This window comes from Pavona decussata, unplaced genomic scaffold, assembly GCF_977016875.1.
Source record: "Pavona decussata unplaced genomic scaffold, jaPavDecu1.1 SCAFFOLD_186, whole genome shotgun sequence".
In the NCBI taxonomy this organism is placed as follows: Eukaryota; Metazoa; Cnidaria; class Anthozoa; order Scleractinia; family Agariciidae; genus Pavona; species Pavona decussata.
Window position 1 is genome coordinate 1,778,922 of NW_028145595.1, and position 13,352 is coordinate 1,792,273.

The 13,352-nt window shown below is 38.0% G+C and overlaps 1 protein-coding gene and 1 long non-coding RNA gene across 3 annotated transcripts in view; one reads left to right on the forward strand and one right to left on the reverse strand.

Moving 5' to 3' along the window:
- LOC146462642 (phosphatidylinositol phosphatase PTPRQ-like) overlaps positions 1-11,628 on the reverse strand; it is a 60,232-nt gene extending 48,604 nt beyond the window's left edge. For both annotated transcript variants that reach the window (XM_085085420.1, XM_085085421.1), the window contains exons 1-6: positions 11,532-11,628; positions 8,231-8,548; positions 6,448-6,515; positions 5,965-6,193; positions 5,040-5,339; positions 2,670-2,978 (exon numbers count right to left, since the gene is read on the reverse strand). In XM_085085420.1, the coding sequence (XP_084941546.1) occupies positions 2,670-2,978; positions 5,040-5,339; positions 5,965-6,193; positions 6,448-6,515; positions 8,231-8,548; positions 11,532-11,589 (1,282 nt within the window). In that variant the 5' untranslated portion in view covers positions 11,590-11,628. The remainder of the gene's footprint in view (positions 1-2,669; positions 2,979-5,039; positions 5,340-5,964; positions 6,194-6,447; positions 6,516-8,230; positions 8,549-11,531) is intronic.
- Positions 1-13,352, forward strand: part of LOC146462638 (uncharacterized) — a 243,281-nt gene that overhangs the window by 166,052 nt on the left and 63,877 nt on the right. The window lies entirely within an intron of this gene.

A 13,352-nucleotide genomic window follows, 5' to 3' on the forward strand; every position in this document is an offset into this window, starting at 1 on the left:
CGCTTAAAACAAACAGCGTACTTTGCTATCACTGGCAAAAAAAAAAAAAACAAATTTGTCAAACATGAGAGTCTTCGGATCAGAGTGCTACTCATATACTCATATAAGCAGGATAAGCAGAAAGTAGATCCCAGATACACAAAGATGATTTTTCTTGGTTATTATGAAAAGGGGAGCGTCGCCTATCTGGTTTATATCCCAGAGACAGGTAAGGTTATGAAGTACAGGGTGGTGAAGTTCCCTACGACTTGGAAAGGAGTAGACAAACAGACCCAAACAGAAACATCGTTGCCTGATGATGATGATGATGATGATCTCAACACAGTGTATCTGATGTCGACAGATCCGAAAAGGTTCCGGATAAACTTGCTAAACAACCCCATGCTGAGACTGAATTCAGTCCTACTTGCCAGCCTTCCGATGAAGGTTTGAGACGTTCTACGAGAACGAGAAGGGCCCCAGCCTACCTGAGTGATTAGGTCACAGACATAAAAGATGATGATAAGGTACTAGCAAATGTAGATAACTGTTAAAAATCTTCTGCTTTCCCTCAAACTTACCAAGAGGCCATGGACTCGCCTGAGTCTAGCAATTAGAAGGAAGCGATGGTGGGAGAGATGAATTCCCTAACTGAAAATAACACATCTGCTTCGTCTGTTTTGCCAGAGGGCAAAAATGCAGTGGGGTCATTGGGTGTACAATGGGGTGGGGTGTACAATGGGTGTTCAAAGCCCTACTGACAATTGTGTGTAACATGTTATGAAGTGGATTTGTTGCTATGCTTGTCTAGGTGGACGACATAATTTTAGCTGCAAGCAACATGTTGCAAATGTCTGAAGCTAAAGGAATGCTGAAGGAGAGGTTTCATATGAAAGATCTGGGTAGACTTTTATACTTTTTGGATATTCACTTTGAGCCAGGAGATGGCTTTGTAAAGATGAATCAAAAGGGGTACATCACTAAGGTGCTTGAGAGATTTGAGATGTCTAATTCTAAGCCAAGGTCTACAGCTTCAGAACAGAAGGTTGAGATTGGTGGTGAAACCCCCTTTGGATCCTAGACGATACCGTGAAGCAGTGGGTAGTTTGGTGTAGGCTATGACATGCACCAGACCAGGCATATGCTGAGTTGTTACTCAGTTGTCAGAGTTCCTGGCTGCTCCCGTGAAGGGACACTGGGGAGATTTAAGACATGCGTTGCCATACTTAAAGGGGACTCTCGATTTTGAATTGTGCTATAGAAAGTGCGATGATGATCTTACACTGATAGGCTACAGTGATGCTGATTGGGCTTCATCTACAAATGGAAGACGTAGTATCACTGGGTACTGTTTCAGTTTGAACAGAGCCGGTCCTCTTATTACTTGGAAATCAAGAAAAAACAACCAACAGTGGCTCTACCATCATGTGAAGCTGAGTACATTGCTCTGGCAGCAGCAGTTCAAGAAGATATGTATCGCACTCAAATGGTAACAGGAAATTGGTGAGGTAAGTGGTCCTGTTTTAATTTTTGAGGACAACGAAGGGACAATCGCCTTGTCCGAGAACCAAGTCAATCGACAGAGATCGAAACATATTGATGTTTGATACCATTTCACTCGCAGCGACCAGAATGCAGGTGAGATAATCATTAAGTCTTGTCCCACCGCCGATATGGAAGGTGAAGTCATGGCCAAACCAATTACTAGATTTAAGTTGCAAAAGTTTCAGAATTACATTTTCGTTACTTAAGACGTAAGTATACAAGAAATATGCAAGCGTAACTTCATATTGTTATTGTTGTATCCATTTAAGAGATAACACATTGTACGTTGAGTTCACTTTTTTTGTAATAATATATTGTGCTACTGATACTACTACATACATGAACACACTCTTTTCTTGTCCAAATTTAGTAAACAAACGAAAAAATTAACTTATTCAAGGAGCTGGTATATTGGAACATTTGGCCGAGAAGGGAAGCTTCAAGGGCAACTGTGGAATTTTGAAGATAATCTTTCAGCCAAGGGCATTATTTCCCACTATATGGCAAGCGTTCATCTATTTTAGTTTATAACCCTCTAATTTATAACTAAAATGTGTTTTACCGTTAAAAAATACAGAACATTTAGTTATGGTTAAACGTCGCTGCCAAACCAAGCTGACTAACTCAATTCCTATTATACTGTGATAAGATTAGAGTAGGCAAGACCTAAGAATTTGACGTTCTTTCTTTATTTTGTCTTGTTCAAAAAACGGGTGACGGATATCAAATCAGACGACTGTCATCGGCTGTTATAACCCACTCCTTTGTCTTTTCTACAGTAAAGTGCACGCGTTTCAGAAATTAAGTAGAGGGTTATAACCTAAATAATCCTTTTTCCAGCTCGCTTGTTTACTGGGGGATAATGCCTCGGCTTAAGGATTGTATTCAAATTAATTTCACTGCTGCTTTTGAGCTTTTCAGTTTTCGAACAATGTCTAAACCTCGGGTACTGACATATTATCCTCCTATATGATATGCAGTCAGTATCAAACGCCTCGAAGGGTGCATGTACATGTATTTTAAAAAATAACGGCTGTCTGATTTTATACAACGTGACGTGTTTCATCCAACAAGACCACGTGGAAATTATAGTGGGTTATAATTTCTAATAACCAGATAGTTTTGTTTGAAAAAAGTTCACTTACGTGTTTGGTTTGTTAAAACAGTTATAGGATCACTGTAATCACCAGGTCCCTTGATGGTAGATGCCAAAACACTGATGCTGTAATTCTGATTCTTTATCAGACCAGTCAGGGTAGCCGCCATCACAGGAGTGTAATATGTTGCAGAATAAATAGGTGCAGTCTCGCTTATTCCACCTACTGCTTGATGCTTGACCGTGTAGCTTACTATGATACCGTTTTGGTCTGCAGCAGGAACCTCATCCCACGTAACCAGGATGCTTGTGGCAGTGGTGTCAACTGGTCTCAAATTTAGAGGAGAAGCGCTCGGCTCTAAGGAAAGAATCCGGCAGCCAAAAGTGTCAGTAAATTTATCATGAACGAAAATTACGTTAACCAATCAGTAGATAGTCTGTTGTGCGCACTCTCATTGGCCTTAATCACAAACCCCGGATAGTGTATTCCATTCATGTTTTGGCATCTTCCCTGATTGCGTTGCAGGTGGACATATTAATAGCCCTCGAAACATCACTGTTAACTAAAATGCAATCGAACGTTTGCATTGTTTTTTGGATTGTATAACACTTGTGCTGACAGGCTGTCTTTTACAACAACATTTTACAGTCCTCGCAGCTGTTGCTATATGTTGAGCAACAGAAAGTGTTATACTAGGGTCAAAAGGTTTCATTCACCAGAATACCCAGGCAAAACAAACACAATAAAATAGAATGGCAGAGATGTATTTGGCAATGAATCACAAGCCGATAAATAAGCTCAATCACTGCAGACTGTTATGCTCAGAAAAGATCACTTCAGGTGTTTTTGCACAAAACTGGCACATATTATGAGCAATTTAATGATGAAAAATGTTCTTTACGTTCAATTAATTTGGCTCAGCCCCATCAGTTCAAAACTTGTGTAGAACTTACAGATAAAAATAATGTTGTGTACAAATAAGAAGTGCTATAATTCTTTTCTGTCCGGCCACTGAATCAAATTTTTGCGCCATACCCTTTGTGTAGTTTAACCCAAACTAAGATAGTTTTGGAACACGTCAACTCACTTCTGCTCTCTTCTCCATGAAAAACTAAGATCTAGAACGCCCTTTCCACAAAAAGTACCTTCAAGTTTCCGAACATGACTCGGGCGTAGACCCCTAGCGGCCTTTTCATTCATTTTGGTACAGCTTCGCTGAGAAACGTTGCAACACATCGCGACACTTAGTATCCTTTTTGTTATTCGTGCCATGCATTTACTTGAAAAACTACTTTATTCTCCTCGGGCCTGTTACTTTGATATCAAGTGATGAAAACCAAATTCGGAGGCTAAACACACCTCGTGGCTTAGTTATTATTTGGTAAGACGCCCGCATCAGCATCGTTAGTTGCCTCATTTTTACAACTTGAACTGCTAACTTATTGATAAAAGACGGCGGACTGGAATAAACACGAAGGTGTCAGACTCACTCACGAAATTATTCTATTTTTCAGTGGGTATATTTCACCAGTATCGGTACCTATAGAGCTTCTAAGGTACTAACTCCCCTGTGAACCTCTAGTCAATCATTATCTATAACGAATTTCTGTTATGCAATTCTAACATAATAATTAATGAACCTGAACCTTTTATCTAAAGAATATTTAATAAAAAAAAATTCCCTCCCTAAACAACCCTTTTATCTACAGCTATCAAATATCTCTCTTAGTTGCATCCATATCAACCACATGTAACAAAATCCATGACTACTAATAATTATTAAAAACTCCTGATACCAAACTAACATTTTGCTTCATTTATATGCCAAGTTTTTTCGACCCAACACACTATAGCTTTTCAAAAGTACAATCTGAAAAGTTCAGACACCTGATGATGGTGTCATGAGGACACCGAAACGTTGTCTTAAATATGATTATACCCGTAATTTTCATAATCAAATCGATAACATTATCATGCTTTTAAGGTAATTCCTATAGTTTAATTACGCAGCGTCTCCTGGTTATTTCAGTTGTTCAAATTCAAAGGTTAAAAACTAAATTAAGAAAAAGGGAATCAATAGATACCAGTGGTTCACGTTTTGTCTTTTTATGTAACCATAGGGAGCCACCTTAAATTAACAGTGGGTCTGTGCCTTTCAAAAGCTCTACTTACACCGCACCTTGGTAACCCGACTACGTTGTTTTTTATGACTAAAAGTATTGTTCTGTTGTTAGTTCTTTGTTCTTTTGACCAATAATGTAGGACCTGACAAACGGTGCAGAAAGATCTAAGTCAAAAGCCTCTTTTTACAGAAGGAAACTTTGACAAATTGCAACCAACCAATTAAACAAAATATTTTAATTCCTGGCCGAGAGAAATTAACTGAAAAGCTAAACCAGAAATTAAGTTTCTACTTACTATCCTGATCTGTTCTAACAACAAGAACAGGAGTACTGTGTGGCCCATCTCCTTTCCCAGTAGATGCAAACACCGTAATATTGTAGTTCACATACTCCTTTAGTTCAGTTATGACTTTTTGACGATCATTGGGCGCAGCTGAAACATTCGCATTGTGATTCTGTGTTTGTGACTGGTATGAAATTGTGTATCCTGTGATGATACCATTCTGTTGCTCCGCTGGCACTTCAACCCACGAGACTAAGATGCTGGTTGAGCTGGTGCTATATCCTGTCACATTCTGTGGAGCACCATCAGGTCCTTAAATTGAAAAGAAAATTTTGAGTTATTGAGGATGATGATGGATGCTTTCAATAAATTGAGTTAATTCTGTGACGTTTATGACTGACAACCTGTGTTTTTATTTATGTTTCCATAAATATATGAGCTGCTTCAAACTTTGTATAGCACACGCGGGGTACTTACGTTTTGGAGTATTGTGTAGAGAAATGTCACTTTTTTACTTGTTATGTTTATTTAACTTCTACACGAAGAAGCCTTTAATCAATGAAGTGCGATAATCTTGCATATAAAAATCGCTCTCTGAGGGTACTCTTCTTTACAAAGTGCAATTAGATTAGCAATCTAACATGTCATATAAGGAGTATTTTCCGAAAGATCTCGAGATTTGGAAAGAGTGAAATTGTTTCTTCCCACACGGTATAGCTTTTTGAAACGAACTTAATATTTGAGAAAATACATAATTAACTTACGGCGCAACACCTGCTTATTTCAGTAGCTCTAACTGAGCCGGTGGGAAGAACAAAAATTCGAAAGAAGGACGGACGGCTTCAAAAGGAGAGCTAGAAGGGATCAGAATTTGAAAGAAAGAGATGGATTCTGGCCATAAAAGTAGGAATTGAATTGGCAAGAATGAACAACTTACTATCTTGATCTGTCTTCCTTTCAGTTTGATTGCTCTCAGCACTGGCACCTTTATTGTTAAAAGCCTGCATGGAAAACACGTACGAAGTAAACTCCTCCAATGAGATCACCAGGTATGAAGTGGTGTCCTTTCCAAGGACAGTACGATTTTCTTTTAGTGCACTATCTGTTTTCTTGTACAATATAAAATAACCAAGAATGGCACCTCTGGCTTGTTCTTTTATGAGTATCTAGACGAGGAAAAGAAGAAAAACATTCACCGTGTTCTTATTATTAATACATACACTTAATCAAAGGAACGCGTTCAAGTCAAGCACTGATGCCTAATTTTTAATGATAGGAGCCAATTGTTTTCTGGGAAGCATACAAACTGCAAATTCTTAGTGATCTTGTATATTAAAGTGTGTCACAAGGCTGAAACAACACGCTGAAACCATAACAGTTAGAATAGATATACCATGATTAATTTATATTCCAATCATACCTGCCAAGAGACATTGACAGCAGTGGAATTGAGAACAGTCACATTGAAGGCTGGAGCAGTGCTTGGAGCTGTTAAAAAAAATTTCACCTTTGCAATTATCATTCTTTAGCATTGGCGTATGCCATTGTACAGATATGTACCTGATGTCTTTTTAAATCAAACTAATTGAGTAACAAACGATGCCCACTAACTAAGGGGGAGAGATGCTAATCCAAGTTGTTTCCTTTTAATTACATAACTGTTTGTAAGGATCAGTAATGGAAAAAGGTCCTGGTTAAAGCAATGCTTGCAAAAGTTAAAGCAATTAGTAGCCAATTATACTCGTAACGTCCGCCGCTCATTTAAAGAAACAGCCTCTGTAAAAGTCATTGTTTTGTCTGACCAGACAACTAACCTTTCCTTTTTTACCACCTTGAAGGATAAACCACCACTGTTAAGCAAATCTTTTGTTTTATATAATTTTAAATGTTCAGGTTGTGGATTATCATACATTGGTAAAATAAATAGAACACTACGAGAACACTTACTAGAACATGCGTGTCACAATAATAGTGTTGTTAATGAGCACCTATCTAAGGGCGCGTTTTTTCATTCACAATTCTGGAATAAGAATCGAAAGAATGTGAAATGCGCGCGTTTTTCTATTCCGCACTCTTATTCCGTAATGGACAGAATACCATTCTATCCATTCTGCTCCCAGGGGCAGAATGAACAGAATGTTGCGAATGAAAATCCAAGATGGCGGACGGCGAGAAGAGCGCTGCGGATTCAAATACGTCTCTACAAAGGAAAAAATCAGGTTATACTTTTGGACAAAATGAAACATTGCTTCTAATTCCATTGTACCAAAAGTACAAGGAAAATTGCTGCGATAACGGCTGCAATGGCAGCCTCTTCGTCGGCCGCCTTATTTGTTAGCAATGTTTACTTGGCCAGGACGGACGGACGTTTTTTTATGCAGACAATCCGAATTATTCCTAGCATTCCGTACCAACCATTCTTATTCCAGAATTGTGGATAAAAAAACGCGCCCTAAGTCTGAAGGTTTTAATTTTATCAGGAGCTTGTTTGAAATCCAGCTTGATTCCCCGCACTCTCTGGACAAAAGATCATTCAATATACAAACAGTACACGATAATACCACTGTAATTGCTCAAGTAAACCATTGGAGTGTGCTACTTTTAAAAGAGGCCTTGATGATTAAACATGGTACGCCAAATCTGAACTCGGGACTGAAGGTGTCAAGGGACTTACAATTGTTCGAACATAATTGTAATTTCAAATCACGAGTGTAGTTTTTTGTAGCCTTTTCTATTTGTTCTCATTGCCTGATGATGTTGTTAGAATAACCAACGAAATATTGCTCCGTTAAATCCTGCATTTTTGTAATCTAAGTCTTAGATTTGTGAGATGCAGTTCTTTGGACTCACGTTTATACTTTACAAAGCAAAGTATTTTATGTATATTAACAGTAGCGTGCCACTGATGTTTTACACCAAATTTGTCACCTTTTTGGAGAACATGAATAAGAGCCACTCCCTCCAAACTTCTCAACATAAAATAGATACATTGTTGGAACCTTATTGTTATTTGTAGAAACCTCACACCCTCCAGACAAATGTAAGGAAATGTGTGTTCTACAGTGTGTAGAGTATATAGAGTAAAATATTCAATGTTCAAGAAATTATACCAATCCATAAAGTTAATTTTCCAACTCTCATACAGGAATTAGCCAGAAGACTGATACCACATATTTTCGAGTAAAAGCTATTAAGTAACATACCTTCTTCATCTGTGGTTGTACTCACTACAGAGCTTCTAAGACTAGGACCAACTTTATTAGTTGCAAACACCAAGATAAAGTAAGTTGTCCAAGGAAAGAGACCCTCAAGAGAAGCACTTGTGGAGGAGTTAGATACCACACAGGTGCCATTTGACAATCCTTGACATTTAGCACCACTAAAGGTCTGATTATCTTCACTGATCTCCACTGTGTAGTTAAGAATTTCACTGTTCCCATCAAAACCAGCTCTCCAGGAGATATTTACCACACGAGATCCCTTAGAGTCAACCAACACATCTTGTGGTGGGTCTGGTACCACTGTGAAGTATGATATTGATTTTAGTAAACACAACTAAACTAAAGACCCGCAGGGTGTAAATGGCACTTCCCAGGGTACAATATGTCGGTTAAAAGGGCTGGCTTGCTTTCCCGAGATCTTGGTAAGCCTGGTAAACACAACAAAAATTTACGCTGCAGTTAAGGGCCAGCCTGGCTTTCCGTATATCCCGGTATAGTGATGCCGGGATCCGGGTAACCCGTGCTGAGATTTATAGCAGTCTTTGTAATAGACATCCATTCACCAGGCTAGCCCGGCTTTAAGTCAGGCCAGTAATTTAATTTCGCACTAAAACTTATTCCGCCTTAGACGATCCTTCCCTTATCACATGACAGATGACTGGAACGCAAATTGCTGCATAATAGTAATACTGGGTGAAAAAATTTGTTTAATTTATCAACCAGGGATTAAGCCCGATTAAGCTAATCCAGGATTAACGCAAACGTTGACTCGAGTTTAATTGCTAATCAGAAAGATTCTTCCAAAAGATTTTCAGCCCTCAGTTTTGACTTGGACTTTACTTTACCTTTAGCTTGAAATTATCCTTTAAAGCCATTTTAACGAACGACGATGGAAGCCTCTTCGTTGTTAAATTTGAAAGTGTTCCAGACGATGAATTTTAATACAGCCTTGGAGTAAAGTTATTCTTATGAACAAGCATGCGTGGTGAGGGTTTTGAAAAGGTGTACCGCGCGATTCAACTGCATTTCCGTTCACGTTGACCAAACCTACAAGAAATTTCGGCAAGATTCAACAGCCCCACACATTAATTATGTATACATTTTGCGTCTCAAACTCTATATTCATGCTCGTTCTTTGGTAAGAGGGTTAGTATGACAGTGATGCATGTATAAAACGTCTGGGGCTGTGCGGAAATCCTTCCGAAAATTCTAATACGAACGATCACAGGGACTAGATCATGACTTGTAAAATACAACTGTAGACTATTCCAATTGTCATGAATACCAGTCCCGGCCGGAAGTTTCTTGGACAACTGAAACCTCGGGGAAAGTGAAAAGTATGTTAGACTATCAAACTGATTCTACTTTATAATCTTCTCGGAGATATACTTATTTAGAAATTTCTAATTTTAAAAAAATGGTTTTGGCGTCGAAGAGGGGAAAATTTGGAAGGTAGACTTCGCATACTTAAGGAAACCCTTAATATAATTGTTCATTCTATTAAAGCTTCTATCTGAATGATTCGAATGAAATGAAAAGCAACTAATCTCCAAATGCAAGCGGAGTAGCAGCGCATAACAGGATAAAAAAAATCCTTTAGCAGCCATTTTAAAAGCTAAACAGTGAAATAATAGGCTTCGACTTTCGCTCTAATACGTCCATTTGAGTAAAAGCGGAATTAATGTTAGCTGTAGGTATGCAAATTCGATTATGTTTCGAAAAGCAAACATAGACGAGTCAAGAAACAGGTCAAGCATAAAACCTAGCGGACTGTTTGTTGTGCTAAACATTTTAATTTCAAACATTTTGAACGGCGTTTTGTAATAACTCAAAAATATGGAAGCAGCACCCTTCAAAAGTTTTACTTCTACTGGACCTTTATAACCTGCAGCTGTATTGATTTTTGGGGTTGGGAGCATTGTTCTCAGTGTTGTTTTTTCTTTTGTTCTCTCGTCCAACCATGCAAAAACGTTGCAAATATTATTTAATCCTTGAATTGTAATCGGTCAGGAATTCAGTCATGAACTGCAAATGACTAGAATAAACTATATTATTAAATGGCCGGTACAGGTCGCCCTAGCAGTTTAATACCGCAATATGAAAAGAAGTTCTGAAGTCGAAATCACGTGTGGGGTAGATTCGGTGCCTATTTGGTGCACCAATTTCAGCTAACCTATTTCGGTTCAGGAATAACAAAATATATACGGAATATTTAAAGGGGCACATTGTCAGCCATTTAGTGTCACTTTGAATAGCCAGAAAAAAAATGTTTGAATCGATTGAATCGTCAAAATAATGGTTCACTTTTGTTAGCATTTACGTTTACTATTAATTATGTTTGGCTGCGGATGGCGAGGATGAAAATGGATTACAACTTGAAAAAATTGGCCAGTTTTTTTCAAATTCTTCCTGTGTATTGTAGAGAAGTCACTAAAAACTGATTATAGCTTGCTCTTCCCCAGATAAATCCCTTAACATTTTCTTCCCGGTGCTCTAATAGCAATTTAATGTTAGAAAATGGGTTCTTTGTCAAATACTTGAGCAGCTTTGACCGAACTACAGCAAAATCATCGTGACAGTACCCCTTTGAGTTCCTAAGAGAACGCAGTCTACAGTTGTATTTTACAAGCCATGATCCAATCCCTGTGATCATTCCTAATAGAATTTTCGGAAATATTTCCGCACAGCCCCATACTATTTTTTAGGCATGCATCACTGTCATACTAACCTTCTTACCAAAGAACGAGAATGAATAAAGAGTTTGAGTCACAAAATGTATATATAATTAATGTGTAGGACTGTGCGGAAATCTTGCCGAATTTTCTTGTAGTTTTAGTCAACTTGGCGGAAATGCAGTTGAATTGCTCGGTACACCTTTTCAAAACCTTCACCACACATGCTTGTTGATGCGAAAAACTTTGTTCCAAAGCTGTAGTGAAATTCATTTTCTGGAACACTTTCAAAATTAACAATGAAAAGGACATATGTGCAACTATTTCAATTGAATACTGGTCCCGGAAGTTTCTTGGACAAATAACTGAAACCTCAGGAAAAGTGAAAAGTATGTTAGACTATCAAACTGATTTTACTCTAAAATCTTCCTCGACATTTACTTGTTTAACAATTCTGATTTGAAAAAATGGTTTTGCCGTCGAAAAGGAGAAAATTTGAAAGGTTGTCTGAGACTTCACATACTTAAGGAAACCCCAAAGACAAACTGCTCATTGCATTAATCAAAGATTCTATCTGAATGATTAAAATGTCTTGATTAAAAGCAACTTACCTCCAAAAACGAGCGGTGTAGCAGCGAATAACAGCAGAAAAAGTCCTTTAGCAGCCATTTTAAGAGCTAAATAGTAAACGGCCTTACGCTTGCACCATTTCATTAATCAAAGCTGCAGGCATGCAAATTCGATTTATCTTTCGAAAAGCAATAAAAGATAAATCAAGGAACAGGTCAAGCATAAACCCTAGCGGGCTGGTATGTCAAGAAAACATTTTAATTTTAAACATTTAAACAGTTTCAGTAGACCTGCATCCTTCAATACCTCTATTTTTAGTAGACCCTGATAACCTGCAGCTGTATTCATTTGCTTATTTGGGTTGGAAGTATTGTTCTGTTGTTCTCTTGTTCTCTCGACCAACCGTGCAAGACGTTGCAAATTAAATGGTGCAGGTCGCCCTAGCAGTTTAATACTGCAATATGAAAAGAACTGCTCTGAAGTCGAAATAATATATGGGGTACATTCAATGCCTATGGGTGCACCAATTCTAGCTATTCTATTCCGGTTCAGAAATAACAAAATATATGCAGAATCGGGATTAAAGTTGCCAAAAAGAGTGTAATCCCAACTATTCCGACACATGCAGAATAATAGTATAAAGACGCGAAAAAATGTCCACGTGCATGCATGGTAACTCACTCTGTAGACATGTTTTGCTGCCTTTATGATGTACATTTTAAACTTCCCTTCGCCATGGTCCGACGGCGTGTTTCGTGAAGAAGAAAATGAGTTCAAATGATCTTGATCATGTGGATCAAACCTGTCGCCACACTAACTGGGAGAATGTAATGAATGATACCGTGTTTATGAAGGAAATGGGAACCAACACCTGATGTTTAACTAAGGTGTGATTCTATTGTAAACTGTCTTCTAAGTAAATGCGACATTTGGAAGGTCGAAGTTAAATTCTGTTTACTATCGGTCGACTATCAAAGTCGACAGAAACAAAGACCGAACCGTTTAATTGTTCTACCATAAACCAGTGAACGATCTTTTCAGCACCAAAAGGGTAAAAATGGGTGATGCATCAGATTGCAACTTTGCCTTAGTGATGTTTTACATGATACCGGCGCGACTTTTAGTCTGGTACGAGTCCACTTCGTTTCCCTCGTGGTTCTGTATTTGCTTACATGACACCGGCACAAAATCTCACACCAGAGCGAGTCATCCGGGCACTGTACCGGAGCGGGATCGCATTATCAGTCCGGTACGAAAACTCATCCCGATGTCTTGAAAACGCGGTACGACTGTTCGTTCCGGCATGAAATCACTCTCCCAGGAGTGTGGAACGTGTAGCGCATGCGTAATCTATTTAATCCAAGGTGGAGTCACAGTCACGTCAGATTTCTTTCACTAGTACCACGATTTCATATACATAAGTGTAAAGAATCAAATGTACACTGGTAATGATTCGTCGGTGTATAGACGTACGTCATCTTGTATTTGTTAATTTATGCTTTGCTGACAAACGCAATTTGATCTTTTTGACAAAAAAAATTTTAAATAAAAAAAAAAATACCCTCCCCCCCTTCCAAAAAAAAAAAAACAAAAACAGTGGATACAAATGCAATGAAGGCAAAATTTTAATCAATAGATTAGAAAAAAATTATAGACTTATACTACCTTGTATTTGTTATTTTTGCTTTGTTGACAAATGCAATTTGATCTTTTTACGAAACATTTCAAATAAAAAATACAACAATAAAAAAAGAAAAAAAAAGAAAAAACTCACAGGATACAAATGGAATGAAAGCAAAATTTTAATTAATAGATTAAAAAAAAAATTAATAAAAGCCAGGTTTTTTGGGGGACAAGTACTA